At 35.7% G+C, this 20,088-nt stretch overlaps 1 protein-coding gene across 1 annotated transcript; it reads left to right on the top strand.

Moving 5' to 3' along the window:
• The first annotated feature begins 11,536 nt into the window (after positions 1-11,536).
• LOC132639408 (beta-carotene hydroxylase 2, chloroplastic) lies at positions 11,537-14,609 on the top strand. The gene is made up of 7 exons (XM_060355856.1): positions 11,537-12,090; positions 12,182-12,241; positions 13,050-13,121; positions 13,257-13,391; positions 13,915-14,040; positions 14,138-14,194; positions 14,286-14,609. The coding sequence occupies exons 1-7, from the start codon at positions 11,704-11,706 to the stop codon at positions 14,361-14,363; spliced, it is 915 nt and encodes a 304-aa protein (XP_060211839.1). The 5' UTR covers positions 11,537-11,703; the 3' UTR covers positions 14,364-14,609.
• The last annotated feature ends 5,479 nt before the right edge of the window (positions 14,610-20,088 follow it).

The raw sequence follows: 20,088 nt of genomic DNA, 5'->3' as shown, positions 1-20,088 counted from the left end.
CCGCTTAGCCGAGGATGGCGTTTTAGGGCATTTTTTTTGGACTTGTTCTGTTCGGAACAACCCCATCGCCAGGGTCGGTAACCTTGTAAAACTAACGTTACCTAGATGGCATCATGTGGCGGTGCGGTCCTGCGTGCCTTGTGGTATCAGAGCCATGGTGTTTCAGTAGTAATAGGTGATGTGATTCAACGATTTCATACCATGAATTTTATAAATCGAAAAAGAACTGTTAAAAACAGTAAAAAAGAGGAATATGATACACCTCAAGAATTGGATCTCCTTAATAAATGGACGATTCCTAAAATAGAACCCAGAGTAATATATCAAATGGGTACTTTTGAGAAATTAGGTCTCAAACAAGTAGTTAAAACTACTGAAGAAACTATGACTGTAGATAATGATCATGCCACTTTTAGATTATTATCTGACAGTGATCTAGCCCCTTATAGGGTAACCCATAGATTTATGCATATTGGGTTAGTACAGGTTGCATTCAAGCCTTTAACCTTAAGAGGTTTACCAGAAAACTTTATAGCAGCTTTAAGAGATGGAAGAAATCAAAACTGGAAAAAGCTGTGCATGACCATGGAGATTTCGAAGGTCTTATGAGACCTTTTTGTAAAAGAGTAGTAATCTCATTTTTACATAATTCCAAATATTCGGAATTCATCTGACATGGTCTCGCCTTAGTGGGAATATTATCTTCAGAAAAAGACTCTTCATATGGAAGAGTGACAACATGTCTCTTTCTATGCCAAAAAGCATTAGGATGGTCACTACATATTTGTAGAGAAAATTGATTTTTTATAAGCTCAATTTTTTCCTGTAATTTGGGATTTTGCAAAATATCATCAATTTGAAGAGTGTAAATTTCTTGTTTAAGAAAATTAATTTGTTGATGTTTATTTATCAACCGGTCTTTGATTTCATTTAAAATCCTTGAAAAAGGTTCAGTTATAAACTGGAATTTAATTGTTTTTTCTTCATAGGTTCCTATAAAACCTTTGTCATCCATCCACTGAATTGGAAATAGTTTATGAATAAATGGAGTGCCTAAAATCACTTGATTAGAAATATCTTTTACCAAAACAAATTTTTCAGGGATACAAACCTTATCTTGGCAAATATAAGCTTTGGATAATTTATAAGTAATACCCATTTTTTGGCCACTAGCAGACCGAAGACTATGAGTCGTTTTTTGAAAATACTTTGAAGGAATTAATCCTTCTTGAATACAACTTAAAACTGCTCCACTATCAACTAGGGCAGTAAATTCTTTTTTGAAATATAATCTATTAAAAGAGTAACTTTTATAAAAAATTTAAACGAGGTAATGATGTCTAGTTTAGTCAAAAAGCTGGTGCTAGGACCACTACTTTCTTGAGTAAAAACGTTGGTGCTAGGACCACTACTTTATCCTTTTTCTATGATAATCATTTCCCCTGAATTATTAATTGAAGAATGTCCTGGAGTACTATCCACCTGTCTCTGTATTGGTGGTTCCATGATTACTCCTTTTCCTTCTAATTGTGAGACACGTTGATCTAATGTCAATTGTTGTCTCCTAAGGGTGGATATTTCCTGTTTAAGGTTATAAACCTCTCTTTCTAAATCTTGAGTGGTTGCCGGTGTACTGATGATATTCCGGCGTTCTTGGAGGAGTTTTTTGACTCCAGCCATAGTGTAAGGTCCTGTAGGTTCTCTGATTTCTACAGCAGTTGGTTCTTCTTGGGGCTGCTGTTTTGAACCTATTTGGTCTATAATTTGGGACCTAAGATTGGGATCCTTAATATATTTAAGGAGATCAAAGAGGTTATTACCATCCAATACATGAATACTATTTTCAGTAAATTGGGAAACAAGTTTATAAAACTCATCATCTTCCTTGGTTTTGACACACGGTTGCCCTAATTGGCATGGTTGACACTCACCATCCGAACTGGTCGAGATATAACTCTCATCACCTAATACCCTAATATCTTTATCTGAAGGAGGGTTGGAAGAATTATCACTTTCTTTTCCAGAATCATCCTCTGGTTCTGGGTCTGAATTTAATAAAATCTTATATAAAGATTCTCTAAGGTCATCATCTATGTTAAGGGCTTTAATCTTTTCCTTAACCTTGCAGTTTTTATAAAAATGACCTACTCTGCCACACTTATAATAGGCTTTGGGATTTTTGGATTTAATAAAATCCTTCTTTTCTTTAAAAGACTTTTTGCGCCTAGCTCTTTTTTGTAAGCGCTTTTCTTTCCATTGTTGGAAGTCTTTATATTTTTTCTTGTGCCTATGAGGCTTTTTCGAAGATTGTGGCATATCTAATCCAAACTGTCCACAAAATTCTCCTAGCTGTTGTCTTTCATTAAGACCATGGCGCTTGATCTGCTGGTTGAGTTGTATTTCATTACATAGAGCTAACCCTTCCTGCATACAAGTACTAATCAAATTTCCATAAGTATACGAATCATAATTAATACTTCTATCCCCTTTCCTAAGGGCTTTTCTGACCCTTTCTGCAAAAAGAGGGGGAAGCCCATCTATAAACTTAGACTTCCGGTGAGAGTCATTACTCTCTGGCAATTCCATGACCCTGCAAAGAAAAACATCTTTATACCACCTAAATGAGGTTAGGGTCTTACACCTAAGGTTTGTATTATTATTATTATTATTATTATCATTATTATATGCAAATGATGAAGAAATTGAAGAAGCAATTGAAGAACTCCTACTCCTCTAACTCGTGTAAGCTTCACCTTTTTTATTTTCTTGAAAAAATATTTCCAATAGTTCGCTAATCTTTATAATCTTTTTAGCTTCTCCTCACAAAGACCTGTGCCTGTGGGTTGAAATCCCTCAGGTTGCTCTTTATGAGCTTAGTTATACACTGTTAAGAACAGTCTTGAATTAGACTTCAACTAATTATCTTCTTTTCTCCAAAAAATAATACTATCATTTTTTGAAATGGTTATTTCTATTTAAGCACTAACTTTATTACAGAGTCATTAAGCATCTACATAGCCAAGGGATCAATCTCCCTAACCTAAAAATTTTCAAATAGATCATTCGAAGAATTGTCATAGTTGGATCCAGACGGAGTTGAAGAAAGAAATAACTCTACTTGTAGCTAATTTTGGTCAAATCGCATGAGTTTTGTACACTTATATTATCTTCAAATGAATTGACGATTCTATCAGGTTCGAGCCTTACATATGCGCAAGTTTAATAAAGTAAGAATGTTGGGACAAACTTATTGTATAAATGCGTGCTACACATTTTTTGAAATGCCTATGAATGTCTAACTAACCATGATGGAATTCTAACTTAAATTTAGATGTTTTTATCAGAAGCAAGCACTCCTGTTGTTATAAGCATGTTTTAGATTGATACTTAATACTATATATTTTAGAGCATGTGTGTTGTGTTTTTTTTTTTGTGTGTGTTTATATGTGTATGTATAACTCAAAGTGAATTACTTTTCATATGAAGTATGAAGGATAAGAAGGCTAATTCCTTAGAATGGCTTGGGAGGAAACCAAAGATTCATATGGGTTACTGGCCCGGAGCTAGACGGTATGAAAAAAAAGTGACAATTGAGTTTCCTGGAAGTGGAACGGTGTTGCTGTTACATGTTGTGTTACCTCAAAGTTAGAGCTAGCTGCCTTACCTGATCAGGATAGGAAATCAGAGCTTAGCATATGCCCTCCCTTGGTCATAAAAGAGTAACAGTACCAGTTTTGAGTTATGAGTTGTGAGCTTGCCTTTATTAGCATTTATATATAAATACTTTGAGTTTAAGTACACTCACTCGATTGCATGCATATTTAAAAATTTCAACTTGTGCAAATGGCTATGAATGACTAAGGTTATGCTTGCTGTGTCACTAGATTTATCGTTTATTTATATTTTTCAGATTCTGGGGTTGATGTTCACCTGAAAGCTGAGTTGCATTTGTTAGCTGATCAGTTTGCACCTTTGTGAGCCCCGTATGTCCTTCCGTTGGAGTCGCTCTACTTTGTCTTACTTTTGGTTGTTGCCCTATTCTTGTGTTTTCTCCATGATTCCGTGACAGATTTCTGGGTTTGTATTTAGGATTTGTAGCACCATTTTTAAGCTTTCTTTGGATAGATATTATGCTTTTACTTTTAACAATGTAATAAAGAGATGTTGTGAGGTACGTTGAATTTGAATGATATCGCTTGAGGTTAATCCGGTTGAGTTGGTTGTAATTGAAATCGTTCACTTCTTGGGAGTAAGAGCCTGTTTGGATGGACTTATGCCTATAAGCTGCAAACAACTTATAAGCTAAAAAAAAAAAGTTGGGGTAGTCTAACTTTTTTTTTTTTGACTTATAAGCTGTTTTAGATAAGTTAAGTCAAATGAGCCCAATTATTTTTTTGAGCTTATTTTAAGTACAACATAACTTTAAGCTAGCCAGTTAAACACTCAAAAAAGTTGAAAACAGCTTATAAGCAACTTATAAGCCAATCCAAACGGGCTCTAAGTCTACTGTACCGATCGTGACCCCTAACTTGGGTTGTGACATTCTACTTATACTATTATCTCAAACTGTTGATTGCTGTAACTGCCAAGTTGGTAATACGGTTAACTGAGCAGCAATGTTGTACTTGTCACTACTAGAAACAAAGATTGTTTCCATCGATATTCAGTGGGAAATTTGTGCTATAAAACATGACTTTCTCACCTCGTTCCCACCAAACCAGCTGAGTGAGAAAACGCATAGTGGGAAACAGGGTTCCATTGAAACGCTGGGAAACTTCTTAATTTTTCCTTGTGAAAACACTAGTACTTTGGTTTTTCCCACCGACGTTCAGGGGAATAGCCATTGAACATTTTTCAGTGGGAAAATAGTCGGATTTTTTTAAAAGTGTGTAACTTTCTCTTTCAAAATCTTGGACATGTGATTTATGAACAAGAAATGATGACTTTAGAGTCTTTAGTTGCTGATCTTTAGGTCGCATGTACAACGTTTTTACTTCCATCCTATCAGCTGAAGGATGAAAATTGTCTGTCTAGAAGAGTGAGTAATTTGTATGCCTATAAACTAAGAGGGAATGGCAGAGCACATGTTGCGTCTGATTTAAGTTCTATTTTCTCAGTTGTGGCTTTCATAATATTCATTTCAAGTTTGAAAGAGTTTACCTATTCTGTTGAAAAAGGAGAGATGATACAACAGAAATGCAGTTAAAGGGGACGAGAGTTACGTAGTGACTAGTGACTACACATTCATGCCTTTTAAAAGAAGATAGTTGCACAAGCCGAGTAATTTAACTTTACCAGTGACAAATTAAAAAACCTTTTGAATAGTACTATTATTTAATTTTTTAATCAGAATCAGTGAAATCACTCGCTAGGTACGGGTGTTTTTGACGCACTTCGTCCAACTCAGCCAACTTATTGCCACATAACCTTGGTCAATCGTCAGAGGGGTTTAAAATACTTATTTTGATTGAGTTGAGGGATTTAGCTGGTAAACCCGTAAGCATGAACACCGGCATAATAAAAATAGACAAGTACAGGGACCTCCTAGACTATTCCGTTTTTTACTAAATCATACCTCCTAGTCTTTTTGGGATTGTTTTCACTAATTTTTATTCACTCTGATCCCTCAATTATTAGTAAATTTTTAGTTTGATCCTTATGATATACTCCTGCATATCAAAATAATGTTCACTTTAGTATGGAGAAAATTATTTTTCAGAATATGTTTTTCAATTTTCTAATATTCATTTGATAAAAATTTCAGAAAATATTTTCTTTAGGAAAACAACAAGTCCACAAGTGACATTCCACCAAATACTCCACCACCCAAACCACGCCACCAAATCCCAATCACTCCCCCCCCCCCCCCACCCCCACCCTCCCCCGCCCAAAAAAAAAACCACCACCTAGCTCACCCCACCCCCGCAACCCCTTTCGGTTTTTCCCCCCCCCCCCCCCCCCCCCCCCACCCCAACAAACACACACAAACTCTTCAAATTATTGAAGATTAAATGTGACTAGAGAACAAAATTTAGACTTTATCAATAAACGAAAAACCAAAAACGCTATTAACCCTTCTATTAATAGCGGGTATGTTCATGGTGATTCACTTCTTTCTTCTTTTCAAGTGTATTAGTTTTTGTAACTTCTTTTTAATCACTATAAGAATATCTAGGTAATTCTCGTATTAATTTTTAACGAATCCAATATAGGATCATACGCTGATACGAGAATTAATTTTATAATATAATAATAAAACACCTAAACATACAAAATTACTTTAATTTAATTTTCTATATTTATTAACTTAAAAACAAGGGTAGCTGTGACTTTTTGTATTATGGTGTATAATACAAAAAATGTTGGGCAATTCGCAGGAATGCCCTTATTTTGGGGTGGCCTTTAATTTTTGCCCGACAAATTGGTGGTCTTTAATTTTTGTCCTTCGCCTAATACCATGAGATTTTGGGTTCGAATCTCGGCTTAGTAAAAAAAAATAAAAAAATCGCAAGGTAGAGTTTTGTAGCAAAGTTAAGCCTATTCAGGAAAAAGTTAGGTCTCTGGCAGAATTTTGAAAGCAAAACTCTACCTGCAGGCAGAGTTTTGCAAGCCAAAGTTAGGCCTCAGCCATAGTTTTGCAAGACAAAGTTAGGCCTCAGCCATAGTTTTGCAAGTCATCAGGCATAGTTTGCCTGCAAATGAGTTTTGCAAGCCAAAGTTAGGCCTCAGGCATAGTTTTGCAAGCTAAAGTTAGGCCTCAGGCATAGTTTGCGAGCCATCAAGCATAGTTTTCCTGCAAACTCTCCCTTAAAGCAGAGTTTGCCCTTCAAGCATAAGGCAAACTATGTCCGATGGGACAGAGTTTGCCTGTCCAGCGAATCTAAACTTCTGTCTTGCGAATTTTTTATTTTATTTTTATCTGAGCGGGGATTCGAACCTGAAACTAATGAGTTTTTAGGCAAAGGGTAAAAACTAAAGATTTCAAATTTGAGGGGCAAAAATTAAAGACCGGTGCTTTTGAAGGGCAATCCGCACAAAAAATAATAATAATAAGAAAAAGGACTATGGGCTATCGAGTATAGCTCCTGAAGATGGGCAATTTGCACGATTGTCGTCTTCTTCGGGGGTACGGTGGTCTTTAATTTTTGGCCCTCAAATTGTTGGTCTTTTAATTTTTGTCCTTCGCCTAAAATACCCCGAGGTTCTGGATTCCAACTCAGCCTCAATATAGAAATAATAACTTGGCTAGGCAGAATTTCGTAGCAAAATTAGGCCAATTCGGGCAAGGCCTAATTTTTGTAGAATTTCAACATAGTAAAAAAAAAATTGTCTTACAAAATTTTGCTAGGCAAACTTCTGCTTTAAGGCAGAAATTTTCGCAAAGCCTTATCTTGCGATTTTTATTTTTTTGTAACTGAGCGGGGTTCGAACCCAGAACTTCGGATTATTTTCGGCCACTTTTTTAAGCGAATAACAAAAATTAAAGACTAGCAATTTGAGGGCCAAAAATTAAAGACCAGCGCCTTTGAAAGCCAATCCGTGCAAAAAACATCCTGAAAATCAAGAACATCTCATCAATATAAGTTTAATACATATTCGTGTAAGTTGTATGTGGAAATTATGAAGCAGACTCATGAGTGAAGTTAAGAATTCTTTTTATATACATAAAATAAAAATAAAAATAAGCCTATATACAAAACAATTTTTTCTGAAAAAACTGTTCAACTATATGTGGCCTTCGTCGTCTGTAGCTCTGCCCTGAATAGTGGACAGGACACCATTATATATGAAACATGCAAGCGTCCTCAACCATAGTTCAATCGCTTTGGCATTGCCCAAAACGAGACTCGATCATAATCTAGGAAATACTTCATATTTACATGCACCCCCAACTCAAGAGGGAAAGGCTGCTGCTCTACTCTATAGACCTACTAGTATTTAGCTATATGCTTTTTAGTATTTAAATCCTCTCCATCAAGTCATTACTTTTTTTTTTCCCCTTTTTCGGACTTAGGCCTCATTTATTTTCATTAAAATTAAGACGTTTGAATCATGCACATCTGAATTATTAAGATGTTGTCTCTAAATCTAAACACTAAATGATTAAGACTGTTTGTTTTTCAACATCTGAATGTGCATAATGTATTTGTTTAAACATGATAAATATACAATTCAAATAAAAAAGTAACTAATATTAGAAAATAAACACAAATTTTATAAAATAAAAATATTATTTGATAAAAATTGAAACATTTATGTTTGCTAGTAATGATGGAGTTGTTTATAATGGTGGTGGGTGGTGGGTTAGGTTTTGGGGGGTGGGGTAAATGGTGGTGGGGCAGCAGGTGGTGGTGCATTGGGTCTGGGGGTAGGGGTGGTGGAGTGGTGGTGGTTGGGGGTAAGGTAGGTAGGTGGTGGGTAGGTGAGATTGGGGTAGTGTTGGTAGTGGTGGTAAGTGGGGGGTAGGGTTGGGGGTGGGTAGTGGAGGGTTTGGGTGGGTGGTGGTGGGGTGGGTGGGTTTGAAAGGTGGAGTGGGTAGTGGTTAGGGTAGGTGGGGTTGAGGTGGTGGGTTGGGGGGGTTTGCGTTGGGTGGTGGGAAGAGGGGGAGAAGGGTGGAGCTGGTGATAAAAATTATCTATACAAAATACCTCTTAATAATATTAAGACTTTGTTCAAGATCTTAATGATTAAGACCTATTCAGACCAAATAAATGCTTAGATCTTAATGTAAATAAATGCATTTAATGACATAAGGTCTGAACCATTCAGATTCAGACCTCCCTTAAGTGCAAACAAATGAGGCCTTACTCGGGATATTGATAGAGACACTGACTTTTGTATTTCTAGATGAATTTTAAAAAAGATCATTCACTTGAATACAAATACTAACAATTTCTAACTAATATTTCAATACAAATATCATTAAAGAGAGATGGTGGCCGAATGGGCACCATAAACATGTCACCAACTTGTTGGAACAAAGACAAACTAAGTTTGGAAGCTAACGAAAAGAGAAAGCGAAAAAAAAGATGCGCGACAACGGGAGAGATTTACTAGTTTTTGGTTCAACAAGGAAAACATAAAAGCAAAATAAAAATAAACATAGAGATAACTTTATCAGGCGTTCTACATCGATCACTTCTTACTTGGTTCTAGTTCCACCTTTGTCCTCTAGAGGATGATAAAGTTTTAGTTGGTTCTTAGCTACTCTCGGCTCTAAAAGATATAGAGATGTTGAGGCCAACACATTTAAATAATAAATAAATACAAAGCCAGTAAATCTTGGTCTCTTTTGCCTCTCCCATTGTGCTGCAGAAGTCAAACGTTTCTGCACAACATCTAACCAGAGAGATAATAATTTCACTTGTATTTACATTTTACCTTAATTTTGTTTTCCTCCTTGTGTGGGGCTGGTTTGCTCTTGATTAATCGCTTTAGATAGATTTGGTTCGGGGTTTAATTGAATAATCTCGCCTCATCAAAAACTGAGTTATTGAGGTTGATGCCACCTAGTTAGTAACCACTCACATTTTACAATATAGATGAAGTTTCATGTCAATTGTAAAGTCTCTATAGTATGAGCCTGTTAGATGAAGTTTCATGTCAATTGTAAAGTCTCTATAGTATGAGCCTGTTTGGATGGGCTTATGCCTATAAGCTGCGAACAGTTTATAAGTTAAAAAAAATAAGTTTGGGTAATCTAACTTATTTTTTGTGGCTTACAAGCTGTTTTAGATAAGCTATGTCAAATGGGCCTAATTATTTTTTTGAGCTTATTTTAAGCATAAAATGACTTTAAGCTGGCCAGCCAAACACTCAAAAAGCTGAAAACAGCTTATAAGTAACTTATAAGTCAATCCAAACTGGCTCTATATTGAAACTTTAAGAATAAGGAGGTTCTTGCTAAAAGCACTTTCCCCTAAATGAATTTTATATATGACAAGTATTTGAGCTAATCATATCAATATCATCTAAACATGAGATAATTAAAAATATTTTTTTCCCTCTTCCTACATTCCCACTGTAACATAGAAACAAGCAACATGAAAAGAAAAAGGGGGTGAGTGCTTTGCCAAGTATGCACTAAAAAGTGGTGAGCTGACCGCCCAAAATAGTAAGGAGACGTGTTTCACTCCAAAATCATGTATAATTTGGTGTGCTTTATTTTTTTAAGGAGGAATTAATGACTAAAGTCCAGATCGATATATATATTTTCTTTAAAAAAGAAAAGAAAAGGTTAAGTTATACATGCCGACGAAATCGAAAAAAATCTGTAGGGGTGCTTTTGGTTCGATGGTGATTCGTTGTCTCGTCCTTAGCAATCCTACAAGCAGGTCATCAACCTCATATTTCTCTTCTGCTTTGTTGACATCTGTCTTTTTCTGTTATCCTCTTCAACCCCACCACTACCGACCTTTTACCATTTTAACCTCCTTCACAAATCTAATTACCAAAATGCCAATTGTATTCCCACGTGAAATGTTTTCTCCATCTTTGTATGAGGTCAACATTATTACACATGCTTAAATTTGATTTTCACAAATATATTTGATTAGTAGCTGATATAGAAATAAGGGTGTTAAATAGACAGATTGACCTATACTTGATGAGTCAACATGTGTTAATGGAGGTTAAAAATAGGCGAGTCAATTCGAACAAAATCATGGATCAAAAACTCATAATTCAATACATTCAATTAAAAAATAATAATATTTTTAAATTTAGCTAATAATCAAATCAAATAAATTAATTAAATGAGCAAAAAAAAAAAAAAGGGAATAATTGGAATCCTCTCTAGTAGATTTTCCTTTTCCTTTCTCATTCTTTAATATTTACACCAGAAATAGTAGGTAACTAGAAATAAGGAATTAGAACCATTGGGACATGTGCCATTAATTTTTATTTCCAGATATAAGTTCAAAAATTGGTTCTTGATATTTACCGCAACTTAATTACGTTTGCCGAAAATTAGACGTTATATATACTCACTCTGGCCAATATTATTTTTCCATTTTTTCCTTTACACGCTCTCTTAAAAAATCATAAATAAAAGTGTATTTTACTGTATTAGTATTATCTCTCTCCAATAAATTATACTCTAATCAATATTGATTATTTCAAGAATACATAATATTAAGGGTAAGATGTGAAAGATTTAATTAATTTTATTTTAACTTTGTAAATTAACAAGTTATTTGATACATATATTTTTAATAATGTAGACAAGTAATATTGGACGGAGAGAGTAATAGATACTTATGCGAATAAGAGTATTTATGATAGAAATGCCCATAAATTAAATAATTCCTACTAACACAATCCATGCATTACAATCCAAACCAAATGACTCCGTAGTTATGGAAAGAAAAAAAGAGAGTGATAGTGGCAATACTGTAGTTTTTCTGAAACTTAGCACCAAAAAGTCAAGTTTTAGTTTGGCTTTAACGAGGCCATTCTCTGCCAATTGCAACATGTTCCAGCACCTCCACAACGTAATAGTGCGCACACTACTCTCCATTTATACACAAAGTAAGTCCACAAAGTGACTCCACAAACTGAACTTGTGGCTATAGTGCATTTACCTCCATTCCCACGCACTTCCTTAAATTGCTCTCTTTTAACTCCCCATCAACCCTCTCTCTCTCTCTCTCTAAGCTTTATTAAACTTTGAGAGAGAGACTCTAATTAGTCACTCCACTATCCATGGCAGCCGCCAGAATTTCCTTCACTTCAACCTCAAGAACCATTTATTTCCGCCATAGCCCATTTCTTGGCCCAAAACCCACCTCAGTCTCACCAATCTCTCCATTTTGTCCTAATTTGGGCGCAATTCTGAAGTCTAGAAGAAAACCCAGTTTCACCGTTTGCTTCGTCCTTGAAGATGAAAAGTTGAAACCCCAATTTGAAAGTGGGGCTGAAGAGATTGAGAAGAAGATTGAAGAGCAGATCTCAGCGACGCATTTGGCGGAGAAATTGGCGAGGAAGAAATCGGAGAGGTTTACTTATCTTGTGGCTGCGGTTATGTCTAGTTTTGGCATTACTTCTATGGCTGTTATGGCAGTTTATTACAGATTTTATTGGCAAATGGAGGTACCAAACAGTCCATAATTCGAAATTTACTCTTATTCTTCATTTAGGAATTTACTCATTTACAGAATTTTTCTTTTTTGGTTGGGTGTAGGGTGGACAAGTTCCTTTATCCGAAATGTTTGGTACATTTGCTCTCTCCGTTGGTGCTGCTGTAAGTTTCTATGTGCTAATAAATCAGTTAGAAAAAATATTGTAACAATGGAAAAAGTATTAGGGGTTGTTTGGTAGGAGGTTTTAGAGAAAATAATACTGATTTTAGCTTTGGTATTATTTAATCTCTTGTTTAGTACTAGTTCAACCTATGTATTCACTATAGTAAATCATGGCATTAACGATACGAGTACTACTTATTTCTATTCTAATACACCCTTTTCGTTTAATACAACAAAGCAAACGTCTAAAAATAATGCGAGCATAACTAATCCAACATGTCTAATACTCTCTATTCAATGCTTCCTCTAGTTCAAAAAGAGTGTCCACTTAGTCATTTGTTCACCCCTTACGAAAATACTAAATCCTCGGCAAAAATAGATAATTTAACTAAATTACTTTTTATTAAATAAGTATTGAGATTTGGTCCCTTAAAACTTATGACTTAACAAGGGTGGCAAATCCGGAAAAATAAGGTTAGTTCTTTCTTGATTTGATAAGTGGACACTCTTTTTGAGCAAAAAATTAAAGGCTAAATCGACACTCTTTTTGAACCAGAGGGAGTACTATTCTTATATACCCTAACAAACAACCCCTTCGTGTATTGATTGAAAAATTACTCTTAATTGGAAAAACATTAAGTCGAATTTTGAATTACAAGTAGTTTAAAAAGTTTGAATTGTCAAAAAAGGGTTTTCAGTATTTTGGAACTTTCTATAATAGTACAAAGAAAGTAACTAGCAATATCAGACCTTATTCATTGGTGACCGATGTTAAAAATGTCTGATGAAGTTGAATTTGAATTTCAGGTAGGAATGGAGTTTTGGGCAAGGTGGGCTCATAGAGCGTTGTGGCATGCTTCTCTGTGGCACATGCACGAGGTCTGTGTGCTATTTCTACATATTTAGAAGACAATTTGGAGCTTAAATTAAATGCCTTATTTCATTCTTGTTGAGAAAAGAATTTGATCTTTTAGAACTTTATATTAAGATTGTTGTTACATTAAATTGTTGCAGTCACACCACAAACCAAGAGAAGGACCTTTCGAGCTAAATGATGTTTTCGCCATAATCAACGCCATTCCAGCAATAGCCCTCCTCAACTATGGTTTCTTCCACAAAGGCCTCATTCCCGGCCTCTGCTTTGGTGCTGTATGTTCTCATTTCACGTACCTTTTCTTGTTTTGTAATGTTAAGTATGATCTCGATTGGACCCGAATTCCCCATTTAGAGTCAGTTCTTTTTACTGGTTAACTGAATAATATTATTTGAAAAGAAGCTTAAGTAGCAGTTTTACAAAATAAGAGATTAGTATTGTTCCCGGTGCAGATTGTAGCATTGGTGGCTACCAAAAGTACTAGTATAAGTCGAATTTTCCCGTAGAAACATAGTATCTAGCATATCTGTCCACACTGCCTCGTTTGGAGGAACTACCAAAATGGTCGTGATCTATATTTGTATACTTCTTCAAAATTCTTGTCATACAATGTAAATGATTCGAGTTAAAAGCAATTAGGTCAGTTGAACATGTCGGTCTTGCTCTAAAACCCCCTCTGATCTTTCCCTAGGATAGTTTAGAAATTTTACTTGATTAAGATTACGGTCTATGTGATGACATAAATATCTTTTTTGAGTCCAACGTGTTAAATTGATGAAATGGTTTTCTCTTATTCAGGGGCTAGGGATCACAGTATTTGGGATGGCATACATGTTCGTTCACGATGGTTTAGTTCACAAGAGATTCCCCGTTGGACCTGTAGCCGATGTGCCTTATTTTAGGAAGGTGGCTGCAGCTCATTCGGTAATTTAATCACACCTACATTGTTAAGTAGTACTATTAATATTAAACTTGGTTGGTTAGATTTTCTAATGCATTTGTTTGATATCTGGGATTGCAGCTCCATCACTCAGAGAAGTTCAAGGGTGTCCCATATGGCTTGTTCTTAGGACCTAAGGTGCCTGTACACTTCCCTTCATGTTCATAAGAATTTTAAAATTACGCATATCATTGTATGTACACTAACAGTGGATTGGTGATTGGTGCAGGAACTGGAAGACGTAGGAGGACTTGAAGAGTTGGAAAAGGAAGTGAATCGAAGGATAAAACTTTCAAAGGGATCATGAATGATTGGTCATTGTTGATAATACTCCTATCACGTATGCCTTCGTGGGGGAATTTTTTGATGTATTTGAGAGTACAGAGAAAATGTAGCTCTATTAATGAATGAATTTGTATTTATTTAGGCTCTTATTCAGTAAGAGAAAAAAAATAGATGTATATTAGAAGCTACAAAACCAGCAATGTCTGTCTCTCCCCGTCTATTTTGTTGCCAGGTCTCGAGGCTAAAAAAGAGAAAAAATTGAATGTCCTCTGGCCTTTTTTTTTTTTTCTGCGCACAACAAAGAGATGGTAATCCAATAAACGTATAATAGGCTTGTCATATTGTTAAATTTTGTAAAATTTACTTGGCATAGGTTTCATTATTACCTATTTATGGAACATAACTAAACTTTTCAATAATTATATTTAGTAGCTAAAATATAATATATTTTCTTCACATAGCTATCATGTTTTTACCACTCATCTGATAACTTCCCACTTCCCTAAATTTAAGCAAAAAAAAACGTGTCTCTCTCCTACCTCCTAAATACACGTCATTATTCACCATATCCATTACTTTCCTCCAATTTCAAATTAGTTTTTCAATTCTTCAACTTCCTTTTTTATCTCTAATAAACTACTCATTAATTTCTCTCACGTTTCAAATCTAATTCCCAAAATAAAGTAAAATTTTATACTGATTTTTAATGTTTTACCGTGTATTTAACCTATATTTTGGGTGTTTTTTTTTCGTTTGAATCAGGAATGCAAGTCTAAGTAATTAACTATCAGTTTTCTTAGATTCAATTGGAATGACTAAGAAAGCTGCTACTCCGATGAGAAATACAGGTATAGAACCCGAATGTGCGATTCCTAATTTTTCTTTGGGAATTTCTCAACATGAAACTGCCATTGCAGGCTCTTATGCTGAGAATCGTTCAAAAAGAATTAACGATCCTAGGCGTTCTAAGGAATATGTTGATTCGAAGAGTAAACAACAAGAAAAATTGCAAAAGGTTTCTCAAATGGAAAAACAAAAGAAGAGAAAGGCTGGTGACAATGTTGTTAATGTTAAGGGCAAAAAAATTGCTAAAGCCAAACGTAATGTGGATGAGGATGATGATGAAGAGGTATATTTATGTTGTATTTTCAGTATATTTAGTTTTTTTTTTTTAGTTCAGTTATTACAGATCTGTGAATTAACCAGATCTATATTATATGTGCATTTTAAGTATATTTTCTGTGTTTTTTTTTTACACATGTTTCTTCAGATATTTCGTGTTTATTGTTCTTCACCATAATTGTGATTTTTAAGATTTTTAAGTACATTCAGTTATTTTGTGTATATTTTTGTTGACAGTTATTACAGTGATTTTTAAGATTTTTAAGTACATTCAGTTACTTTGTGTATATTTTTAAGTACATTCAGTCGATATATGTCATTATATTTTCAGTATATTCATATATATTTATTGTTCACTTAGATTATATTTTTTCATTGTCAATCACTGTTTTGTTTTATATTTGTATATATTTTTTATTGATCTCTTTTTTACCTGTTTGTGTTCACTGTTTTTTGTCAATCATACGTGTTTTTTGGCATGTTGTTTCAGGTATCTAATTTTTTGGTTACCAAGCACCCTGCTGTGGCACCATCTATGTGTAGATACACGAATGTTAATGTAATGCAAGATATTAGAGGCAAACTAACAGATCCACAGATGGATATGTTTAGGAATTCTTGTTTTGGTAAATATCTTAGAATGCAGCAATTGGATGTACAAGCACAGATTTTTCGGTGCTTTATGGTCAAAGAACTTAGGGGCAGTACATATAGGTGCTTTACATTTGAAATAAATGGTAAATTTCTGCGTTTTGGCCTTAGAGAATTTGCACTGATCACTGGGCTAGATTGTGTATCTGATGAAAATGATTTTGTTTATGATAACTCAAAGCCGAATAGGCTTATGGTTGAGTATTTTGATAGAAATCAGGAGAAGCAACTGCCAGTTAAAAGACATAAGCTTATTGAGTGTTTCAACAAGACTGTCTGGGATGATAAAGGGGATGACGCAGTCAAGATGACAATATTGTATTTCATAAATACGTGGGTACATTGTGGTGAGCCAAACTCAACAAACATACCAAGGATCCATTTTGATGTTATAGAGGACGGGAGATATAATGAGTATCCTTGGGGTAAAGATTCGTTTAGAGAGTTGGTTGTAAGCACCGGGCAGAAATATGCTGGTTTTAAGAAATATTATAGGATTCATGGTGTCATGACCCAACCCCGTGGGCCGCGACCAGTGCCCGAGCTGGGCACCTATACGTACCCGATACCCCAATTTAGCATATTAACAGAATAATAATATAATAATAACATTAGTGGATGCTACAGAATTTATCAGAAAAAGCAGACTTGGCACACATAGGCCGATAAGGCCATCATAGAACAAAGTATCCCAAACATATGTACAGAACCCACACAGATGTATCCACAGACCTCTACAGAACATATCATAATCATAAGACGGGACAGGGCCCCGTCATACCCTGAACAAAGTACATATCCAGATAGCGGTGACAGACTGTACCAAAAGATGGGCTCTGTAGAAGAGAGCGCCCCAAAATAGCAGAAATGGGATCCTAAACGTGTGGATCAGCAAACCTGTCGTCTGTACCTGCGCGGCATGAAAACGCAGCCCCCGAAGAAAGGGGGTCAGTACGAAATATGTACTGAATATGCAAAGCGGAATCACAGAAGTCAAATCATAATGGTTACAGAAAAATGAGTACAGAATCCAGAGTGTCAAATGCATATTTCCAAAACAGACAGAATGCGTACAGAAACATATGTCATATCATATCATATCCGGTCCCTGCCACGAGACTCGGCAAACAGAATGTGGCCACCCTCCCGACGCTGGTGCCACTATACAGAGGAATCAGAAAAAGGGCCGTGGCCCCGTATCATGTAATGTCATATCAAAATGGCCATAACAGATCAGATCAGAATAGGCGGACATGGCACATCATACTCCACAGACCCATGTACGCGTATACCTGCCCCCTCACATCGGGACGCGGCGAACAATGCAGAGAATTACGCTTGACAACATATCCTGGCCCGGGCTCAGTGTGGGAAACATTGGGGCATCCACGAGTGGAGTAGTGAGAGACTAAATGCAATTAAATTATCATAAGTATTTTCAGAGACTCGATGAGGCATACCAATGACAAACCAATCCAATGAAGTCAGACGGGATCATAATAAGTGAGTTTCGGATGTCATAATGAATTACAGAAGCATAATATTTCTGAAATCGTTCCGAGTGCCAAAATAATTTATAAGATTTGATGAAATATTTAAAACAGTTTTTGTTTAGTAGTTAAAAGAGTAGTCAGAACATTTCTTTCAAAAACTGCTCGAAAACAAGCCTTAAGTACAATAAGGGTAAAACCGGGAATAGTGGGCCCACCTCGGGACAAGCAAGGCGGTGGGCTCAAATTACGCATTTTAAGCTTATGGGGTCACCTACGAAGGTTCTACGGACATTCTATAACCTTTCAAATAGTTTGGGGAAGGTTTGCATAATTTTCAAGAAAGCATACAAAAAGGGTTCAATTCTATTGAACGAAAATGTGACAATTTCAGACGCGGATTCCGATGAGCAGAATATTCTCCGATGCGTGAATCCGATCCTAGTACTTCTAGGACATGCCAAAAGAAGAATCGGGATAGCTTTACATACCTTTCACGCTCCTTAAGCCTTTCCAATCTCACTTCCCGTTTCGTCGAAAAACTGCAATTGGTCAAGTTTACCAATTGTGAATTATTAATGCCATTATTTCAACTTTAAGCATATTTGGCTACCGAAATTTCGGCAGCACTTCCCCTATACATATGACACCCCGAGAATTCAACTCGGCTATAAATCATCAACAACAACCCAAACGACAACAACAATATCAACAATGAACATTAAAAACACAAATATCCTTCAACTAGTCATTTTTCTCACAAGTTGACATAATCTTCAATTCAACCCAACTTTCAACTAAGATCAATAATTTCATATTCAACAACCATCATAATCATCACCATATAAATCTAAAGACATCTCATACCATTTCCCTTAGGATATACACTTGATATACATGATATACACTTTTCCGCCAAAAGCATAACTTATGCAAAACATCAAATCTTTGGCATATAATTTCATAACAAGTTTCCAACTTCCAAATTCATCAATGAACATCATAATTCACAACCAAACACTTCATTTCCTTAATGTCGGAAAATCATACTAAAACGACATAAGTGTTCACATTCCAATTCAACACAAACTTATATCATTCTAGCTTAATTCACATTACAAACATCACAATACCAACGCTCCAACACATTACACAACTTGATTCATATTTATTCCAAGACCATTACACCACACGGCCATATGCTCATTTTGCAACATCAACTAAATTCATCCAACTTTCAATTCCCATATGCATTTCATTACAATCATGACTAGATTATAACATAAATTCAACACATAGAGGCTATATATGTAGTATATACCCACGGCCACACACTCACACACACACCCACTTTGCAAACTTCTATTTCTTCATACAATCAACACATTTCCATAAACTACAACACAATCAAAACTTCATAACACAAATAAAAGGTAGAAATTCTTACCTTTTCTTCAAGTTTTCTTCACTTGAACTTGTGTTCAACTTGGAGATTCTAGAGCTCCCCACTCCAAACCAACTATATCAAGATGCAAAGAAACCTTGAATTAGTAGGAAATCAACAAGATTTGAATTTTTGGGACAAGATTTTTGAGGGCTAAATTTGAAGGGCAAACCCGAAAGCACCTTGCTCTTCTTTCTTGTTCTTGTTTTTTTTTTTGTTATGCTTATCCTAAGGCTTCAATTGTATATATGTAGTTGAAGTGCTTGGTCACATGACCAAGCACATGACCAACTAAAAATGGGCTTGGGCCAAGGCCTAGCATGGCCGGCCACCCTTAGGAATTGGGCTTCATTTTTGCTTCACATTTTACAAGCCCAACAAAGTGTGGATCGTATTTTGTAATTCCCGAAACTAATTTCCAAAATTCCAAAATTACCCTTAGCCTTGTCCCACACTTTCATGAATCTATTCTTTCATGCATAACTCCTATGTTCAACAAAATATCAAATTGATCTTATATCTCAAGAATCCAATGTAATTCAAGTCTTTCCAAACGTGTGAAAACACGGGATATAACATCCTCCCCCCTTTAGAACATTCGTCCTCGAATGTAAAATTAATCTTATAGGGTTGGAAAATACTTTGGGGGAGTTCATGGTTGCAAACAACACATATCACATACGATTGGCATTGAAATAAAATTAAGCAGGGATTTGAGATTACCTGTGGCCATAGGGAACAGATGAGGGTACTTCTTCTTCATTTCTTCCTCAGACTCCCAGGTCATTTCCTCCCTGTTATCATTCCGCCACAAAACCTTAACAAAGGCTACATCTTTATTCCGGAGCCTCCTTACCTGACGATCCAAAATAGACACGGGCTGCTCCTCGTACGATAACTGCTCCGACACCTGGATATCATCCGCGGGGAATATTCTGGAAGGGTCACCAATGCATTTGCGGAGCATAGACACATGGAATACCGGATGTACCGCTTCCAAATCAGATGGCAAAACTAACTCATAGGCGACATTTCCAACC

The sequence above is a fragment of the Lycium barbarum genome, chromosome 1 (genome assembly GCF_019175385.1).
Source record: "Lycium barbarum isolate Lr01 chromosome 1, ASM1917538v2, whole genome shotgun sequence".
In the NCBI taxonomy this organism is placed as follows: domain Eukaryota; kingdom Viridiplantae; phylum Streptophyta; class Magnoliopsida; order Solanales; family Solanaceae; genus Lycium; species Lycium barbarum.
The sequence above is the reverse complement of the archived record's forward strand: the minus strand, read 5'-3'. Positions and strand labels throughout refer to the sequence as shown.

Excerpts from the sequence above, each read along its gene's own strand:
- LOC132639408 (XM_060355856.1), top strand. The coding sequence starts at position 11,704 with ATGGCAGCCGCCAGAATTTCCTTCACTTCAACCTCAAGAACCATTTAT. Across the intron at positions 12,091-12,181 it reads GATTTTATTGGCAAATGGAG|GGTGGACAAGTTCCTTTATC; the intron begins GTACCAAACAGT and ends GGTTGGGTGTAG. Across the intron at positions 14,041-14,137 it reads AGGTGGCTGCAGCTCATTCG|CTCCATCACTCAGAGAAGTT; the intron begins GTAATTTAATCA and ends CTGGGATTGCAG.